Here is a 20402-nt window from a genome sequence, read left to right as displayed (position 1 = left end):
GATAAGCAACTGATGTGATGAAACCAAACAGTCTGACATCTCTTTAATTAACAGTAGGGCTGTGACGGTGGTTTTTACGGTTGGTCATGGACCAACAACCGCCGGTGGTGCGGTGTTTAAAAAAAAAAAAAAAAAAATGTATTATATATATATATATATATATATATATATATATATATATATATATATATATATATATAAGGGGTGTAACGGTTCACACAATTCACGGTTCGGTTCGATACGATTCACTGGTGTCACGGTTCGGTAAGGTTCGGTACGTTTTAGATACAGCAAAAAGAAAAAAAATTGGCAGATAAATTTCCTTGATTTTTAAAAAATGTTTTATTTATTACAACTAACAAAGGAAGGTTTTTTTTTTTTTTACACTGAACAACGATGGAGCTATTCTTTATCAATCTTCTATGGTGTTTTCTTAGCAGCATACTGTATAAAACAAAAACAGCTCCTTATAAAAAAAAAAATGAAAATGTTATATTGTTGTAGTTATGAACAAATACAAAGATGTAACTTTTTATATGTAACTCTATAACTCTTTATATTGAGTATGTTTTTACTCAATTGGTTCTCTATAGGGCTTATGTTTTTTGGAACAAAGCAGGAATTACGGTCTGGCTGAAATGGGCTCGTGAAGGAATATTGTAACGGGGCTCAATTACATTAAGCATGTTCTTAAAACCTGCGTTTTCCACTATAGGCGCTCGCTCACTCAGTACGCGCTGAAGGCTCGTTGCAAAATGGCTTAATGGTCTTTCACACAGGACGCAGTATGCGCGGCGCGGGACCCTGGGCTAAGCATTGCCCTTCAGATACAACACGAATTGCGCTGCACTATGCCAAGAGCAAAGTAGGTGGAGTTTTCAAAACTGCCCGTGCATACGTTCTATTTATAACAGTTCTTCTATTGAATAACGTGCAGGCCTGTTAATTGTATCGTACTGCTCAGGAAATTCCGACACAGTAGGCTACAGTACTAGTCCATTTTGATTTCCGTGCTTGTTTGGATGCCCCGATCGACTGGTAAAGTGCACCCAAACACCAGACCTGTTGGTTACTGGAGGATCTTCTATTTCTGGTCTGTTAAACGCATTGGCCACCGCGTACCGTGCATGAACTGCTCGCTCACTCAGCGCGTACTGAGTGAACGAGCGCCTGACTGAGTAGCCTAACATAAACATATAAGTTGGTGTTTTTTTTCTTTTTCGGGGGTGTCAGGGGCATTGCCTGTTACGTCGTTTGGGTTATTGGACTCCCTTGTTGAACCCATCTCATTATATTTCACAATTTTTTATTTATTTTCCAAATATAATTAATTAGTCCAACGAATGGTTCAATACGAATACGCGTATCGTTACACCCCTAATATATATATATATATATATATATATATATATATATATATATATATATATATATATATATATATATATATATATATATATTAGTGCTGTCAAAATTAGCGCGTTAACGCATTCGATTAATTTGAAATATTTAACGCGTTAAAAAAAAATAACGCAATTAACGCGGTTGCAGTTTTTTTTATTTCCAGTTGTGGCCTATGTGTGTTCAACGTGCAAAGAAATATGGATAAGACCAAGGAAGGACTTTTAGACGGAAAGTTTCAGTACAAAACTCTGCCGGATTACTCTTCAGTCTGCCACAAGAAACATTACTCTTCATTCAGTCTGCCACAAGAAACATTACTCTTCATTTAGTCTGCCACAAGAAACAGCAACATTAAAATCATGAACTCAAATGTCATTGTTTAAAAAACAAAAAAAAACAATGACTGTAACAGTGCGTAAATCAGACCTTTCTGTAACGCTAACGTTAATAAGCTTAAACGAAAATAAACGAAATAATTGTGTAGCGGAGTATTTTTTGTACACAGTGCCGCGAACTGTCAATCACTCCTGTGCGCGTGCATCACTGTCCTCCTCAGCTGCAGCAACTTGCGCTCTCTCTCTCTTCATCAAGCTTTAAAACAAAAAGGGGACAAAAAGATCATATTGTTTTTGTGCATAGGCTATAGATTAATTAGATAAATGAATATCTAAATTTGTGCCTGGCCGTCTACGGTATTTTTTTAGAACTTAGAAAAAAGATGCTGCAGCCAATGAACAGCCGGCGGGGGCTGCAGGACGACTCAACCTCCGCAGACAGTTTTTAATGTTTATCAGACAATAAATACTCAAGATTTTGCTTTAGTATAACTCACAACGAGTTTCACACACCTTCTCCGGCCACGTTGAGCTGATGATACTTAACAGTGGGAAAAGCGACACACGCGCTATTCACTTGTATAACTTAAGGGTGAATGGGTAATGTAGTTTCTGCTCTGGGTGGGATGAATTAGGAAGCTTGCATTGTGAAGGGCGCTCTGAAAATCGGCAGTGCAGGTGAAAGATTAAAACCTCTATTAAAACAGATGTCCAAATGAGCGTACCGGTACGCTACAAGCACGTTCTGGGCGCACGGAGAGGTGGCGGTACGCTCAAGAGCTATATTTGGAAGTGGCGGTACCGGTGCATACTGGCCCACTTAAAGCACTGGCAATGACTATACTTTGGAATTTTTTTGCAGTCCACTTAGAATTCAACATGGAAATCATTTTTGTCTATTATTGGCATTGATTGTTTTGAAATTCAAATCGTACTTACATGCCTGTGTTTTTATTTCTGTAATAAATATGGCTTTCAAGCCAACAGTTAATTTGGAGGATATTGATGGTTTATTGCAGGTATGTTGTTTACATGAGAAAATCTGTGTTACAAGTTGAACAAAAATTCCAATAAACAATCATATTTTGAATTTAAATAGTTTCTTTGTCTTGAGTTTACATTAATTATTTACATTTTACATTTACATATCCAAAAAGTTTCAGTCTTTTAATTGCGATTAATCGCGATTAATCGCGATTAATTTTAAAAAATTGTGCGATTAATTAGTTAATTTTTTTTAATCGATTGACAGCACTAATATATATATATATACACACACACACACACACACACACACACACGTATGTATGTTAACGTATAAATATATTAGTGTCAAAATTTGCTCTTTAACGAAGGCGATAATTTTTTGTATTCAAAATATTTAACGTAGGGGCGGGGATGGCCACCCACTCACAACTGCTGCTTCTGTGACTTTTTCTCATGACAAGAAGTTAATTTATTCAGTTGCAGAATGACTGAACAGGAGACGTTTCAGACATGCGCTCCACTTGCGAAATAAACTATGTGCAAGCAGTGTCGTGGTCAATTAATTCATGGAATTACCAAAAAAGGTGATTAAAGCTGACTGAAACTGTGCATGCATGCAATATATTGTATATGTACAATGCAGTTAAACAAGAAAGTAGCCTAAATAAGAAAGCTAAATACACCCTGTCTAATGGACGCGAGCGACGCAGTGCGACAAAATACTCTTTATAATCAGTGATGCTACACTGGATGCAGCACAACACGGAGTGATAAATCCCCGTCCGGTCTGTGAGATACTGACACAGAGTTCAAATTGTCCTGTATAGACACTAGACAGACTAAACCTGTCGCCACGCGGTTGTGTTGCGTCCGGTTTACTTTTCCGCCACCAAGCAAGCTCAGTAACTCCTCATCTGCACACGCTCTCTTTGAAATAGGAATCGCAGCCATATTTCTTGTTACCATCTTTTATTTATCGCTGTCTCGTTTGTATTTGGCCAGTTTGGAGAAAGCCTCACCAAACCTGACCAGTGAGCGTTTGCGATCACGAGAACTTGTGCCAAAGCTGATGGGTGACATGAATGCAGATGACTCCAGATCGGTGATGTGGTATTTGCTTTCTCAACAAGATCCATCACCCAACACTAAATTAATTTGCTGAGTACATAAACTGTATTTTCCTGCACTCAAATCTGCCAATCTTAAGGAAATACTGTGTTTGAGGTAATTTGTTAATTACCATAGACATATAATTTAAACTAGTGGTGGGCATAGATTAATTTTTTTAATCTAGATTAATCTCACTGTAATCTTGAAATTAATCTACAGTATTGTTCAAAATAATAGCAGTACAATGTGACTAACCAGAATAATCAAGGTTTTTCGTATATTTTTTTATTGCTACGTGGCAAACAAGTTACCAGTAGGTTCAGTAGATTCTCAGAAAACAAATGAGACCCAGCATTCATGATATGCACGCTCTTAAGGCTGTGCAATTGGGCAATTAGTTGAATTAGTTGAAAGGGGTGTGTTCAAAAAAATAGCAGTGTGGCATTCAAACACTGAGGTCATCAATTTTGTGAAGAAACAGGTGTGAATCAGGTGGCCCCTATTTAAGGATGAAGCCAACACTTGTTGAACATGCATTTGAAAGCTGAGGAAAATGGGTCGTTCAAGACATTGTTCAGAAGAACAGCGTACTTTGATTAAAAAGTTGATTAGAGAGGGGAAAACCTATAAAGAGGTGCAAAAAATGATAGGCTGTTCAGCTAAAATGATCTCCAATGCCTTAAAATGGAGAGCAAAACCAGAGAGACGTGGAAGAAAACGGAAGACAACCATCAAAATGGATAGAAGAATAACCAGAATGGCAAAGGCTCAGCCAATGATCACCTCCAGGATGATCAAAGACAGTCTGGAGTTACCTGTAAGTACTGTGACAGTTAGAAGACGTCTGTGTGAAGCTAATCTATTTTCAAGAATCCCCCACAAAGTCCCTCTGTTAAAAAAAAGGCATGTGCAGAAGAGGTTACAATTTGCCAAAGAACACATCAACTGGCCTAAAGAGAAATGGAGGAACATTTTGTGGACTGATGAGAGTAAAATTGTTCTTTTTGGGTCCAAGGGCCACAGGCAGTTTGTGAGACGACCCCCAAACTCTGAATTCAAGCCACAGTACACAGTGAAGACAGTGAAGCATGGAGGTGCAAGCATCATGATATGGGCATGTTTCTCCTACTATGGTGTTGGGCCTATTTATCGCATACCAGGGATCATGGATCAGTTTGCATATGTTAAAATACTTGAAGAGGTCATGTTGCCCTATGCTGAAGAGGACATGCCCTTGAAATGGTTGTTTCAACAAGACAATGACCCAAAACACACTAGTAAACGGGCAAAGTCTTGGTTCCAAACCAACAAAATTAATGTTATGGAGTGGCCAGCCCAATCTCCAGACCTTAATCCAATTGAGAACTTGTGGGGTGATATCAAAAATGCTGTTTCTGAAGCAAAACCAAGAAATGTGAATGAATTGTGGAATGTTGTTAAAGAATCATGGAGTGGAATAACAGCTGAGAGGTGCCACAAGTTGGTTGACTCCATGCCACACAGATGTCAAGCAGTTTTAAAAAACTGTGGTCATACAACTAAATATTAGTTTAGTGATTCACAGGATTGCTAAATCCCAGAAAAAAAAAATGTTTGTACAAAATAGTTTTGAGTTTGTACAGTCAAAGGTAGACACTGCTATTTTTTTGAACACACCCCTTTCAACTAATTGCCCAATTGCACAGCCTTAAGAGCGTGCATATCATGAATGCTGGGTCTTGTTTGTTTTCTGACAATCTACTGAACCTACTGGTAACTTGTTTGCCACATAGCAATAAAAAATATACTAAAAACCTTGATTATTCTGGTTAGTCACATTGTACTGCTATTATTTTGAACAATACTGTACATTAATCTACATTAATCTATAATAAAATGGCTCATTCGAATTCTGCCGAAGGCATTCAGAATATGTGTGTTACCCAAATAAAATTGACAAACAGTAAGTCTTTGAGAAGGGGTTTATCAAGCTAGGTGGTGTATTAGAAAAGAGGCTCATCTCCTGTATCCAAAATGCATCACAAATTGCTTGAAAAAGCTGTAAACTAATTCCACATTGCACAAGGTGCAAACAACCTGTTTCAAACCAATTTTTAAGTTTTTTTTCAAGTTTGTAGGTTTCAAGGTACAGAAACCATATAATTAAATGTAAAATAGCACTGGATAGTCTTCAATGTAAAAATTAAATATGCAATCAAACCTACATTTATTCAGACACCTTCAACATTTCTAACATTATTGCAGTTTTGATATATATATCAAAAATTATATCTGGTGTCTGAATAACTTTTGGTTTGACTGTTAAAACTACAAAGTAATTCAGTCAAGAGCAGTGAGTGATTTTCATTTTCCTTTTCTTGGATTAACATTACAGCAGCCAGTATCTAAATTAGGCGCGGTCACTTTAAGAGACGATGAACGCATCCAATATAATACACATCCCATTCTTTCCCTCAACTGTTTACTTTCACTTAAGAAAAAACGGACAGTTTTTTCGAGAATAATTTCCAAGGTGGATATTTTGACATTTTGTATGTATTTGTCGGCACAAGAGCAAAAATAAGCAAATTCGATGTTCAAGTGTTTTGAGACGCCTTTCTCTTTGCAGAAGAGAGCTCGGTTCAGTGTCACTGTCCATGATACGCGGCTCTCTCTCTCTGGTGCGCACTGCACCGAGCACAGCACGTGCTGCGAGTAACCAGCTACTCCATTCAGCTTTTCCGTGTCTTGTGTTTGGATGCTTTAATGTTTAAATCGACAAGCGGTAAGGCTTAAAACACGTGAAAAAGATAAGCTTTCGTGACGATGCGCAGCAGTGGCCCGTCAACTGTCCTGAGCATCTTTTTAGGCTGGCCTCAGCCAGTCGGTTATATAAAATATCAAAGTGAAAGTCATCATAGCTTGCTTAGTATAGACCCAGCTCTCAACCCAACTTTGAGAATAGATTAACGGCGATATTTTTTTTATCGCCCGATAAGAGTCTCGCGTTAACGCAGCATGTTAACGCCGATAACGGCCCACCACTAATTTAAACTATTACAGTTATTACCATAGACTGTAAAAAAATATGGACGTTGTGTCCGTGACGTCACCCATAGACTCCTCAATAGCAGTTTTGAAGCTTAAAGTGTGCAGAGTGAGCCGTCGCCATCTTGGCAGCGCATCACCGCGCGACTCTCCCGGATAATCGCAAATGGGCAAAAGGCGGGAGCTGATTGCTGAAGCCAAGCCCACCCAGCGCGACGGCATTGTCAGAAGCGGCAATCCACCTGTCACTCAAGTGGCCACGCCCTTAATTATGGAGAACTTTAAGGCTTAATATAATTTAAACGGATGAGTTATAAAAAAATTCACCCCCTTCACAGTTGTCATGAAGGGCAAAATTAGCAATATAGACCAAAATAATTTTTTGAACCAGGCTGTAAACATGTTTTTTTCTGCTGTAAAGTTGGACATTTTAACATGGGGAGTCTATGGGACTAGCTCTCTTCTGCAGCCAGCCTCAAGCGACCAGTCGATGAATTGCAGTTTTAGTCACTTCCTTATTGGCTACACGAGAGAGCGTGAGGTTGCCGCTCGGTTATTACACTTATATACAAAATTTTGTATTATGCTTGGTATAGAGTTTGTGACGTCACGTGCAATACCGCTGGTGGCAGTAGAAAACCGCGGTAGCAACTGACCACCGCGGTGACGCGGTTGTCACGGCAACTGTCACAGCCCTAATTAACAGAGCTGATAATCTATACAAGAATAACCCTGACTCCTCCCATCTTATTCCTTTTCTAGCTCTGGTCCAAAACCCATGGCATTAGGCCCCTTCCCAATGCAAACTGTTCCAAAACGTAACACTGGTTTCAAAGAAGGTTGTCCCAGAATGGGAAATTTTCAGTTTCTTCACTCGAACCTTTAGAAGGCATTGATATACTTTTCAAATATGACTTGGAAAGGATATTTACCCAAATATGAAAATTCTTCATACAACGGACCAAAAATACACTGTTCACTGGCAAGCTGCGTAAAACATGTACAAAATATGATCGTGGTTTTGTGCAGCTTGTCAGTAAACAACGGCTCTGTGTAGTTAATTCTGCTCCATATGAAAATGCGCAGGTGATGGAGATTTACCGCTGATTACAGAACCAGCTTTACTGACAAGATGTGCATTAAATATTGCATGCAATTTATTGTGCAGCCCTAATTCAAATTCACAATATTACTGTTTTTACTGTAATTCAAATAAATACAGCCTTCGTAAGCACATTTTATGCTTTTTAAGAGAATCACATGATTAAAACTACTGAAGTCAATTGCGAGAACATGTTTTAAATCGCTCAGTATATGCTGAACTATTACTATTATTTGACTAGAAATGACACTTTAACTCTACTATTTCCAAGATTTCCATGATCGTGGAAGCCCTGACACCGAGAACAATTACCTGTTTTACCTCCATTTGAGACAATATGATTACCAGTGCAGATACTAAATACTATGTGAATAAATTGCAGTGTGTTATACATAGGGATGGGTATCGTTAAGGTTTTAACGGTATTACTACTCTTATCGATACTGCTTAACAGTCGGGTACTTTAACAGTATTCTTATCGGTACTTTGTCTTGTGTTACTTTGCATTTCTCTGTCTACACATAATGCACTTTTGAAAGATGCTTTGACAGATTGCTTGTGTTTCCGCCCTTACATGCAAAAATTTTGCTGCACTTATGACAACCAGCATTATCTGCATCAACTCTAGTGAAGTATAAACAAACTTTGGAACGTTTTGCAGTCTCCGCCATCATCACTCTTTGTATAAAAAATTTCAGCAATGGATAAATAGATTTGCAGCACTAAAAACTGCTTGCAGTAGCACTGCTACTAAATTAATTTAAAATCCACATACAGCTATTATCAGCTGTTCCTTCATCTTGGCTGAGCTTTCAACGTTGTTACTGAAAAAGGTGAGGAAGTTACATGACCTGTGGTGCGCCTGCGGCATTGTGAAAAGTTACGATGTTTTTAACTCAATGTGTTGTGGACTCGCCTGGAAAAAAACGAGCTCGTCACACCGCGTGCGCGTCACGACCAGATCGCTTCCATTATGAGCGCGCATACCGCGCCTACATTTGAAATAACGAACTTGAGCGCACGTGATATGTGAACGGCCCCTTATGCGTGTGCCGCGCTCATTCTTGTTGTGTGTGTGTGTGTGACTGACAGATAGCCTCCGCGGCGTGCATGATAGATCTCGCAGATCTCAAGGACAAACGTCTTAATATGATCGCACATTAGAAATGTGTGGTAAGATAAAATGTGCACGATAATGTTATTAAGCAAATCTCTTCGACATCGTCTCTCTTTATTATCAAGCGCGACTTTTCATACTGTGTGCGCGCGCCGCGCTCGTTCTTGTTGTGTGTTTGTGACTGACAGACAGCCTCTACGGCGTGTATGACAGATCTCGCAGATCTCACAGACAAACGTCTTAATATGATCGCACATTAGAAAGTTTGGTGAGATAAAATCTGCACGATAACATTATTAAGCAAAAATACATAGTACACTCATTTTTTCCCCTTCCAGTACCGAAAGCAGAACCGATACCATCAGATCTTACTGATACTACAGTCTTTCATAATTTAGCCCCGGGGCCAGTTTAATACCGGGTTTCGGTACCCATCCCTAGTTATACATACCATCTTTAATTGAAAAAAATGTGTGTGTGTGTGTGTGTATATATATATATATGTATATATATATATATATATATATATAAAAACACAGTGCTGATGGGTAGATTTACTTACGAAATGTAATCTGCTGCTGATTCCAAATTACATGATAAAAACTAGTTAGTAACACAATTATGTTACACATTTTAAGTAATATTATCACTACTACTTTTCAATTATTGTTTTATTACTTTTGACCGAACTCATTTATTACATTGATTTAAATAGGATAATCTCAAAGAGAAAGAAGTTTATAGTTGTCGCTTTTTACTTAATAAATATATTAGGTGAAGGAGAATCAGCTGAGAAAAAAAAGTTTGGGAATCCCTGCATTACCTGTAAATAAGAAATGTGAATTTTTGCATTTGACGTGCAATTAAAATAGGATAAGTCTGTTTATGAGTATTTTAAAATGTAATATAATGTAATTACAATTAGGCTACTTAATTTTTTAAAATCTGATTAGGTTATCCAGATAATATATCTCATATGTAATCAGCTATTACCCAGCACTATATATATATATATATATATATATATATATATATATATGTGTTTGTGTGTGTGTGTGTGTGTGTGTGCATCCATCTAAACCTAGAAAGACTGGAAATGGGTTTTCAAGCACAAGTAAAATCCTTCAAATTGAAAAAAAGAACAAAACTACTTTACTGAAAATCGGAGTTAAAGAACGCTCTAAAGACACATGACAGGAGTATGGAAGAATTCCAGTTAAGCCTCCAGCAGGCTGTCGGACACTTGTTTGCCCTCTCGATCGGATCACGTGTACCAGAAAGTCTCATTTTTCCACAAATGTGATCAAACAAAAGGTGAGCTGATTTGAACTGTATTGTCAGTTCCAATTTACAACATGGAAAAAACAGTTCAAAGTTTCCCATTGCGCGCGATTATCATGTAACGTTAATCACTGTTATTCACGCGCTACAATCACTGCAAATCTGAGCGCATCTCCTGCGAAGTGGCCTTCTCTTAGTTTACAGCTTCACATACGAATACTTTAAACTTTTATGGTATATCTCAACGAGAGTAAGCCGCAGTGGCGTGCATGCATTTAGTAGTTGGTGCTCGGCTTCAACAGATGATCAACAGCCATCGCACAGACACTCACAGCTCCTTCCCCACACATCAACTCCAGAAACAGCGCGCACGGGCACTGCTTCGCCACGCTTCGTCCGCTCACCTGTACATAGTTACTCTCGCAGTATTCGGCGACTCTTTCGAGGTTGGTGAAACTGTCCAGTAACGCTCTGCGACCCGCTGGGATTTCCTCCTCCAGCAGCATCTGCAGCTCCGCCATCTTTACATCCCTCCACTCGACCGCCTCGCGCAACCACAGACAGGAAGTAGAGCGGCTTCACCTCCCGCGGAGTTTGGGGAAAAGCCAGGGAAGCGCGTTCACGATTCTTGCTACGGTGAATGAGTTCGCGTATTAAAGTTAGTGATATAATATAATATAATATAATATAATATAATATAATATAATATAATATAATATAATATAATATAATATAATATAATATAATAATAACCATAGTCAGTAACTATTTTATATACATTTAAATTTGAAAATATATGGACACACTACTGGTTAAAAGTTTAAAATAATGTGAAATACTATTACAGTTAAAAATAACTGTTAAGATATTTTAACATTTGAATTATTCATATGATATCAGTGTCTTCAAGGTTTTTTTTATTTTATTAATTTATTTATTTTATGCAGAGACTGTGATGAAAGTTCAGAAGAACGACATGGAATGGAATTGAAATGGAAATATTTTGCAACAAATGTCTTTATTGTCACTCTTGAACAAATAAAATAAATAAAATCTTACCTCAAACTTTTGAATGGTAGCGTATCTTAGTTTCCACAAACATATTTAGCAGCATTTTATTTCTCAGAATTTATAATAAAAATGTTTCTTGAGTTTATTAATATTTTAAAACGAATATAAATATAAAATAGTTATTTTAAGTTGCAATAATACCTCACAGTATTAAATGATTAATATAGCATTATTGTAAGCAAGAGACGACCTCTTTCAAAAACAAAAACTTCTGTAGCACGTATGAAAGAGTTCCACAATATTTATTTATTTTGGTTGTTGTTGCCGTTAATGATTTAATTGATTTATGCATTACAGTAAAGGCTTTAATATAAAAAGAAATGCTAACTTTATTCACCTAAATTAGCTGAGCATGAAGCAACAGATTTAAAAATATATATATATATATCTTCCTCTCATTCCCCAGTTAGTTTTGAATGTATTACTCTTCATCATGTCTAGATGTACTTTCTGTCTCGCATTCCTTTGGAAATTGCGCCCCCTGTGATCAAATCATCAAATCACACTTTATTCGCCAAGTGTGTGCGAAGCTCTTGGTAACAACATTCAGTATTTACTGTGTATACAGATGTAGAAATACAAATAATATGTCTATGTATTTGTAACATAATACTTGAGAGAGAGAGACAATAATTAGTTATTAAGAAATTAACTTTTAGACAGGTGGTGATTTCTAGCTGTTTAAGCTGGAGATGGCATAGGAGGAAAGATGTTCTAATGCACAGAGATCTGTAATGTCTGGGTTTGTGAGAGGGGTCTGATATGATGTAACCTGTCTGCTTCTTCACTCTGGAGATGTACAAGTCCTGAAGGTTATCGTTTTAGCTGTCCGTTGCAGTCTTCTTCTATCTTGCATCGTCAGGAATTATTTCACTCCTTTAATCTGTAGTTAGAATTGACAGTATTAAAAGTCAAATTTGTGCTGTTATTGTATATGTGCTCTTTAGTGCTGTGTTTAGTTGTAAATGGGTATGTGACATGAAACATCAAGCGATTGACACGAGTGTCCAGCGTTTATTTGCATTTATTAATTTAGCACACGCCTTTATTTGCTATCCAAAGCAACACACAAACTGCATGTTATACCCGTAGTATGCAACACAATACTTCTGATAAAAGTACTTAAAATAACAGTTTTCTAATTGTTGATTAATTCTATTATAAATACAGTTCCTATATGAATCCACAGATATGAAATTCAACACATCACGGGACTATTTAAGTGGACTACACTTATAGAGGATCAGCAAAAAGAGTGAAACAGGAAACTTAACAAAATAGTTTATTCATATGTTTGCACAGTTATTATCTACAGTACACAGTATAACAAGCTCAATAACAAAGGAATATACAAAACGTTTACTTCAAAACATTTAGCACAAAACAGTGTTCATTTCTGATCATTGATAAATGTAAATCATGTATCAGTGTCAGGCTGCCAGCTCATTTTTCTCATCGTGACATGTATACTCCTCCACCTCCATCGCCATTAAAAACTCTGACAGTAAAGACAGTACTTATGTTAGGATGAAGACGAGAGAGGAATAAAATAATTGACAATAGACACATGAATAGGATAAGACACACACACACATACACACATACACTCTCATTCTGTACAGCCCTTCTTACCTTCAGTGTAGTCTATGTCCGGTCGTGTGGCAAAAAACACCCAGGCCAGACCAACCAGAAGAGCTACGAGCAGATTTACCATGATCCAGGGCTGTAGGATCTGATGTTCTGAGCCCGGGGGCCTTAATAACAATCACTGCATGTGATTTAGTGAAGTACACAACCCTGTGCAACAGATCAATTCCACTTACAGAACGATACAGTGATTGTTGCAGCAATGTTTTAAGGATATTATGCTGGATTACATTACGCCTGATTGATCAACTCACCAAAGTGTTTCATTGGCTGTGGGGTAGAGATATATATGATCACTGGTCATCTGCTGGCTCAGGGACAGGATGAGAGCAGAGAAGTATGCCAGCACAAAAAAAAACAAAAAAAAAACAGGTTTCCTTAAAAAAGCATGTCTATCTTTGTTTTGTCAGAGGCAGTGTTATTGTAGTATTGAGATTAAAATGAGAAACACTGCCTTGATAACTAGCTAAAATAAAATAAAAAGGTTTGCATATGTTTCTTTTCTTTCCTTTTTATTGTTTTTAGTTTTAGTAAACTATAATAACTCTGGTAAGAGGTAAGTGTTGTGTTGATGCAGTTTATTGATTTTCACTTACAGAAGGAAGCAATAAAGGGTACAGATACCTCACTCCGAACATGAATCACATTTTCAAACACTCAGATCAAGAAATTATACATCAGTTAGTTTTGAAACATTCTCTTATCAGTTGTCTTATAAGTCAGGGATTCGATTTTAGAGCAGGTTTTCCCAAACTGGGGTTTGCAAACACGTGGTGGTTTATGAGTTGATGAAAAAATGGGATAAATAATGAAATAATGAAAATGTAAATGAACACTTCAAAATAAAAACAAACTAAAACACTTACTAAAAAAAAAAAAAAAAAACTTTGTTTAACCCCATATCATGTGACCATTAATCAACATCAGAGAGCCATAAACATGCAAATGTGTTGTTAAAGTATTAATTAATATAAACACACTATAATAATGTTATATTAAATCTCTATGTTAAAGGGTATCGGCTGACAAAGTGTATGGAATCCCTGGTGGAAGGACTTATTTATTCATTTGGAATTAATACATTTGCTCATTGATATACAATTTGAAATTGCTTGGAGTATTGCTTGGAGTAATTGCTTGGAGTATGATCATGTATTGTTTGTACTGTTGTTGCTTGTGCTGACACTTGTCACTCCTGTCACAGACAGACACGGTGCTGATGGCCAGCAGCAGGTAGAGCAGAGACTGTGCAGGGTAAGCCAGACTGTGATAATGCTGGAGAAAGTTAGATAGAGTGGTCATCTGCTCTCCAACTAACACATACACTACAATGATGTTCCACACCGCATATCCTGACAGAAGCCCATGAGAGTACAGTCCAATGATCCTACACAGAGAACAACAAACATTTTAGCACATAACAAGTCATCAAGCTCCAACAAGAAACCACATGATAAGGACATGGCCATGAAGAGTACTGGACAAACTCATGAAACATTGTCTTGAAACTGAAGCACATTAGAGATTATAAGAGCTATTAGACAATTTGAGACCATCTCACAACCAAACCCACCTGAAGCCGCTGTGGACCCTCATGTGCGACATCTCGTGTATTCCACATGGGTCAGACCCCCTTGTGCTCCCCCATATGGTCACAGGATAAATCCAAACGATCAGTCACCTGAAAGCGGCCTAGGCCAGAAGTCACACTGGATTTTATTAGCTTTATTTTATTTTCCTATTTTATTGGCTATATTTATATATACTTCACATAATACTGTATATAAGTATTTAACACACACACAGTCTTTTTTTAGAGATTAAGTAACTCATTATTTCTTAATTAATGTAATAACTAACATTAATAGCAAACAGTATATAGATGTATAATGAAAGCATCATTACATGTATATATCTCATATATATCTTTTCTTCTTCTTCTTCTGTGGTGGATTGTCCTGAGGCTCAGGAGTCAGTGGCTCTCTGTGGCTCTCCAGACCCTCCGTTTCTAAACCTGGCTCGGATCCTGCTGATATTTATTGGAAAGAATATGTTGCTCAAACACTTAACCTGGGTATCTGAATTATTCCATCTGCTGCCTGCAGAGGAAGCTGTTACACCAATGCACTACACTTACATGCATAAAAATGTATTTGCCCAGCAGCAAGCACATAAAAATGTACAAAAGATAAAATAGTCTAGATAAGAAATGCAAACTTGTTAAGATCAAATAAAGCATTTATAAGTATCATTACCTTGAGTTCCTCAACTTCACTAATCTCCTTCTTGGTTTTTATTTTTCTTGGGTTTGACACTTGGCATTTTGTCTGTGTAGAAATAGGACAGAAATAGGACAGCTCTGTCTACAGTTACACTAGTTGTATATAGTTCTTAGATTAGAAATCCAAGTACAATAGAAATGATTACAGGCTTTGAGGTTACTGGGGCTAGGCCAAATAAAATAATTGATTTTATTTAAACTTCCTGTACACATGTTCAGATGTTCAACAAGGATAACTGACCGCTGGTGTCTTGACGTTGCACTCCCGAAAATCAGGACTGAATGGAAACAAAGAAAATGAGACTTCAGTGAGCATGATGCTTTAAATTAACATCATGCTGGATATAGCATTTTACTGATAGATGATTATGAGACTAGTTAGGTAAACAACACTGACTGAGCTGCTTCTTTCAGCTTGACTTAAGTGTTTACTGTCAATGAGAGAAAGTAAAATCACAAACACATAAACATTATACATAGAAATAAAGAATTAAGAAACTAGTAATATATAAAATTATGGAAAAAATGAATCTGTCAAATATTTATCTATCCATCTATAAACCCGATTCCAAGATGGGACACTGTACTCAATTACTCAATTGTGAGTAAAAAAGGAATGAAATAATTTACAAATCTCATAAACTTATATTTTATTCACAATAGAATATAGTTAACATATCAAATGTTGAAAGTGAGACATTTTGAAATGTCATGCCAAATATTAGCTCATTTTGGATTTCATTAGAACTACACACAGTTGGGGCAGGTACCAATAAGAGGCCGGAAAAGTTAAATGTACATATAAGGAACATCTGGAGGACCAATTTGCAATTTATAAGGTCAATTGGCAACATGATTGGGTATAAAAAGAGCCTCTCAGAGTGGCAGTGTCTCTCAGAAGTCAAGATGGGCAGAGGATCACCAATTCCCCCAATGTTGCGGTGAAAAATAGAGGCGCAATATCAAAGGAATTTCTCAGAGAAAAATTGCAAATAGTTTGATGTTATCTTCATCTACAGTGCATAATATCATCCAAAGATTCTGAGAATCTGGAACAATCTCTGTGCGTAAGGGTCAAGGTCAGAAAACCATACTGGATGCCCGGGATCTTCGGGCACTTAGACGGCACTGCATCACATATAGGAATGCTACTGTAATGAATCACAACATGGGCTCAGGAATACTTCCAGAAAACATTGTCGTAAACACAATCCACCGCCCCATTCGCCGTTGCTGGCTAAAACTCTATAGGTCAAAAAAGAAGCCATATCTAAACATGATTCAGAAGCGCAGGCGTATTCTTGAAGTTCTTTTTGGAAAACTGGGACGCCATGTCATCCGGACTTAAGAGGACAAGGACAACCCAAGTTGTAATCAGCGCTCAGTTCAGTAGCCTGCATCTCTGATGGTATGGGGTTGCATGAGTACGTGTGGCATGGGCAGCTTACACATCTGGAAAGGCAATATCAATGCTGAAAGGTATATCCAAGTTCAAGAACAACATATGCTCCCATCCAGACACCCTCTCTTTCAGGGAAGATCTTGTATTTCCCATTATGACAATGCCAGACCACATACTGCATCAATTACAACATCATGACTGCGTAGAAGAAGGATCAGGGTACTTGAAATGGCGAGCCTGCAATCCAGATCTTTCACCCATAGAAAGCATTTGGCTCATCATACATAGGAAGATGCGACAAAGAAGACATAAGACAGTTGAGCAACTAGATGTCAGCATTTGACCTCCTGTAGTTTGTCTCCGTGCCTCTAGAGGTCCCCTGTGTTCCCTTCTGTCTTTGTTCTTCTTTGTCTATTCTTGTTAGCGTTATCCAGGTCACCTGTGCCTTGTTTCTGTTAGAGTATTTTAGCTGAGTCTTTCCCTTGTTTGACACTTGGTTTTTGAGTTCAGGCTGCATGATACCAGCTCTGTATTTACTAGTTCTTCCAAGTCTTCCCATGCTACCTCAAGTAAGGTGTTCCTGGTTATTTGTTTGTTCACACGCTCTTGATTTGTTTTCTCCCCTTGTGGAGTTTTTATTTTCCCCTGTGGTTTTGTTTTCCCATTATCTCTCTTGTTATTAATTCCTCTGTCTGAGAAGAACTTTTGTTGGATTTTTTGGCTTCCAAAGTCCTTTTTTTAAAATAAACCAATATTGCTTGGAGTACTGCCTTGAGTATTTCAATTGGGTCCAACACCTCAGCCTCTGTGGCCTAGTGGTAGATCTCTCACCCACCACACCAGAGACCTTAGTTCTAGCCCGGCCTGTGATAGAAAAACCAAGTAACTCATGGACCCAGAAACACTCAGTTCCAAGTTGTCTGAGCCCCTTCAAGATGAGTTAGCCACTCGAGAAACGCCTGAAGATCTTGAATCCCTCATAGCAATGGCCATCCGTCTTGACAATCGTCTGAGAGAATGGAAGACTGCCTTCAACACCCCCACAGGCCACTATGAGTATCTCGTAATGCCGTTCGGACGCACCAATGCCCCCGCAGTGTTCCAATCAATATATATATATATATTAAATACTTGCATAGTGCAGAGTCCACATTTTATGAAGCTATTTACAGTGCACTTACAGTTGGCTGTTGGCGGGTTGTGGTGAATTAGGGATCACTTTAAAAAGAATATTTCCCTGAGATTTTACCTATAAAAGTGTGAAAAACCATATCATGAATGGATATGGTCATTAAAAGAGTTGAGAATGGTTTGAAAGTCTTAGATATTAGTTGACTGTAAGAGAATGAGGAGCATTATAAGAAACAAAAAAAGAGGTTTTAATCTTGACTTTACCAGCATCTGAATGACATGCTCGGGCTGCAGTCCCCGCACTTTCTGTCCATTCACTTCCACAAGCTTGTCGCCAGGATGAAGAAGTCCTAAAAGACACGCACACATTGGAGAATACTACTGTTAGTATTATACTTTCAAACAACAAAATATAACTTTTTTTTTTACCATGTGTTTAATGGCTGAGAAACAAACACTTCACCTTTAAAGTCAGCATGAAATTAAAACTTACCCTATCCAATTTCTAAATGTATGTTACTGATCTTATTTTGAACAATTCAACCATGCATATTTTAACCTTATAATTCTTAAAATATCATCTTCCATTGAAAGGTTTGGTGACGTATGTTGGCCTTCTCCAATCATTTAGTCTGCTTAAACCCCACTCCTTACTTAAAACTGACATCCAGTCAACAACCAATGGATAGAACCAAGTTCCTCTATATGTTTTTTTGCTTTTTTTGATAACCTGTTTCACTTGGGTGTTCTGTACATTACAATTCTGAAGAAATGATATGATGCTTCTTCTGTTTAATCACCACTTTAAGTTTTTGTATCAGTTTCATTTCATGTTTAAACCTATCAGAACACTTGACAAGTATGAGCTCAAAAAACAAAAGTATATAAAAGACAAGACAAGAATGGTCAATCAGTTGGTTATCAATGTTAACAGGCATCACATGGTGATTCCCACAGAAGATCTTGCTCCTGCACATGAGTGGAGGAAGGCTGTGGTTGCAGTGGAGATCATGTCATGATGAAATATTAGGGGGGTGGACACTGCGGTAATGAGATTGCGGAATCCAGTCATCTCAAATAGAAACATGCCTGACTTGACCCTACTGTAAACTAAAATTGTGACAGAGGTCAAAGAGGAACTTAGAGTTTGGGAAAGACACATAGGGCTGATGAATGAGCTTCAGATGAAGAATGCAGTGTTTTTATTTGAAGGCACAAGCACCAATCAATGAACCGTTCTATGGATCTTGATTGTGGATGGGATGAAGAGGAGATACAAATAAGAAAAATATCAAGTAATTGCCTGTTTGTAGTGTAGTTCCATTGTAGTGAACAACATCACAGCATTCGGTAAAATCAAAACCAGCAATTTCAGCAAAGAGTAAATTGAGGACAGAGAAGTGGGAACACGGTCACTCTTATTTCCTCATCTTCCAATTTTTTCTTCTTGTTAGAGAGGTAGTAGTGGATGTCATCAAACTGTTAGATAGGGAAGTCTGTCCAATCTTACTTTCTGTTGTGACAGACCTGTTTCTGCTCTGGCATGATGAAGACTTGTATGAGTTCTATTGTGGTGAGAAAAATCCATGTTACACCTTAAAGAAGAGGATGAAAATGGTGATGTGGTTGAAGATGAAGACACTGAGATGGAGGATGAGACATGATGAGTGTCGCTGAAAGATTTATTGGCTGGCGCAATCGGCTGGCTGGGCAGGTTGGGCACACTTGCCATTTTTTAGATGTGTTGGGATCTGGAAGTCATTACTGGAGACTTGCTGGAAATAATAAGACCCTGCAGTTTGTCCACCACTTCTACCAACAGACTCAATGCCTGGGCATTTTCCTTTACACTGTCTGTCATTCTCTCTGTTACAGCTACCATCTTCTGCCTGAGATCTCCGGCATCACTGGTGCTCTGGTCCATTCTGCTGGCAACGGTATGGATGGCTGACCTCAGTTCATCCAGGCTGTTTTGCTTTCTGAACACCAGAGCTGGATGAGAGTGGGTGACCTCTATGGAGTGGTGTTGTTGAAGCTGAGGGCTGGAGGGGGCTGTCTTGGAATGGAGGCCACATCCAGGTGGGCAGCATGAACATGGGTATGCTAGAGATGAGGTGTTGCAAGCTGTGCACGTATGGTGTTGATCTTCGACTTTGGTTTCTACACCATCTGCAAAGTTCTGTTCAATTATAATAGACAAAACAGGATAGATTAATTTGGTTTCAGAATTAAACACTGTAAGACAGTGCTTGGCCTTGTCATGCCAACAGATGTCTTTGGGACATGATGAGCCTGATGCAGTCTTCTTCTATCTTGCATCGTCAGGAATTATTTCACTCCTTTAATCTGTAGTTAGAAATGACAGTATTAAAAGTCAAATTTGTGCTGTTATTTTATATGTGCTCTTTAGTGCTGTGTTTAGTTGTAAATGGGTATTTGACATGAAACATCAAGCAATCGACAGGAGTGTCCGGCGCATTTATTAATTTAGCACACACCTTTATTTG

General features: G+C 37.9%; 1 protein-coding gene and 1 pseudogene across 15 annotated transcripts in view; both read right to left on the bottom strand.

The window, feature by feature from the left end:
* Positions 1-10962, bottom strand: part of LOC113053609 (abl interactor 2-like) — a 50563-nt gene extending 39601 nt beyond the window's left edge. For 4 of the 15 annotated variants that reach the window (XM_026218762.1, XM_026218765.1, XM_026218771.1 and 1 more), the window contains exon 1: positions 10768-10959. In XM_026218762.1, coding sequence (XP_026074547.1) covers positions 10768-10884 — 117 coding nt within the window. In that variant the 5' untranslated portion in view covers positions 10885-10959. Of the gene's footprint in view, positions 1-10767 lie in introns of all 15 variants that reach the window. The other 11 variants (XM_026218764.1, XM_026218770.1, XM_026218767.1 and 8 more) reach the window with 7 other exon arrangements.
* A 1902-nt stretch (positions 10963-12864) lies between these two features.
* On the bottom strand, positions 12865-19819 carry LOC113052860 (transmembrane protein 237A-like; annotated as a pseudogene).
* Positions 19820-20402: the final 583 nt, after the last annotated feature.

The sequence above is a fragment of the Carassius auratus genome, chromosome 34 (genome assembly GCF_003368295.1).
Source record: "Carassius auratus strain Wakin chromosome 34, ASM336829v1, whole genome shotgun sequence".
Classification (NCBI taxonomy): Eukaryota; Metazoa; Chordata; class Actinopteri; order Cypriniformes; family Cyprinidae; genus Carassius; species Carassius auratus.
Note: the sequence above shows the minus strand (reverse complement) of the source record. Positions and strands in the feature narration are given on the sequence as shown.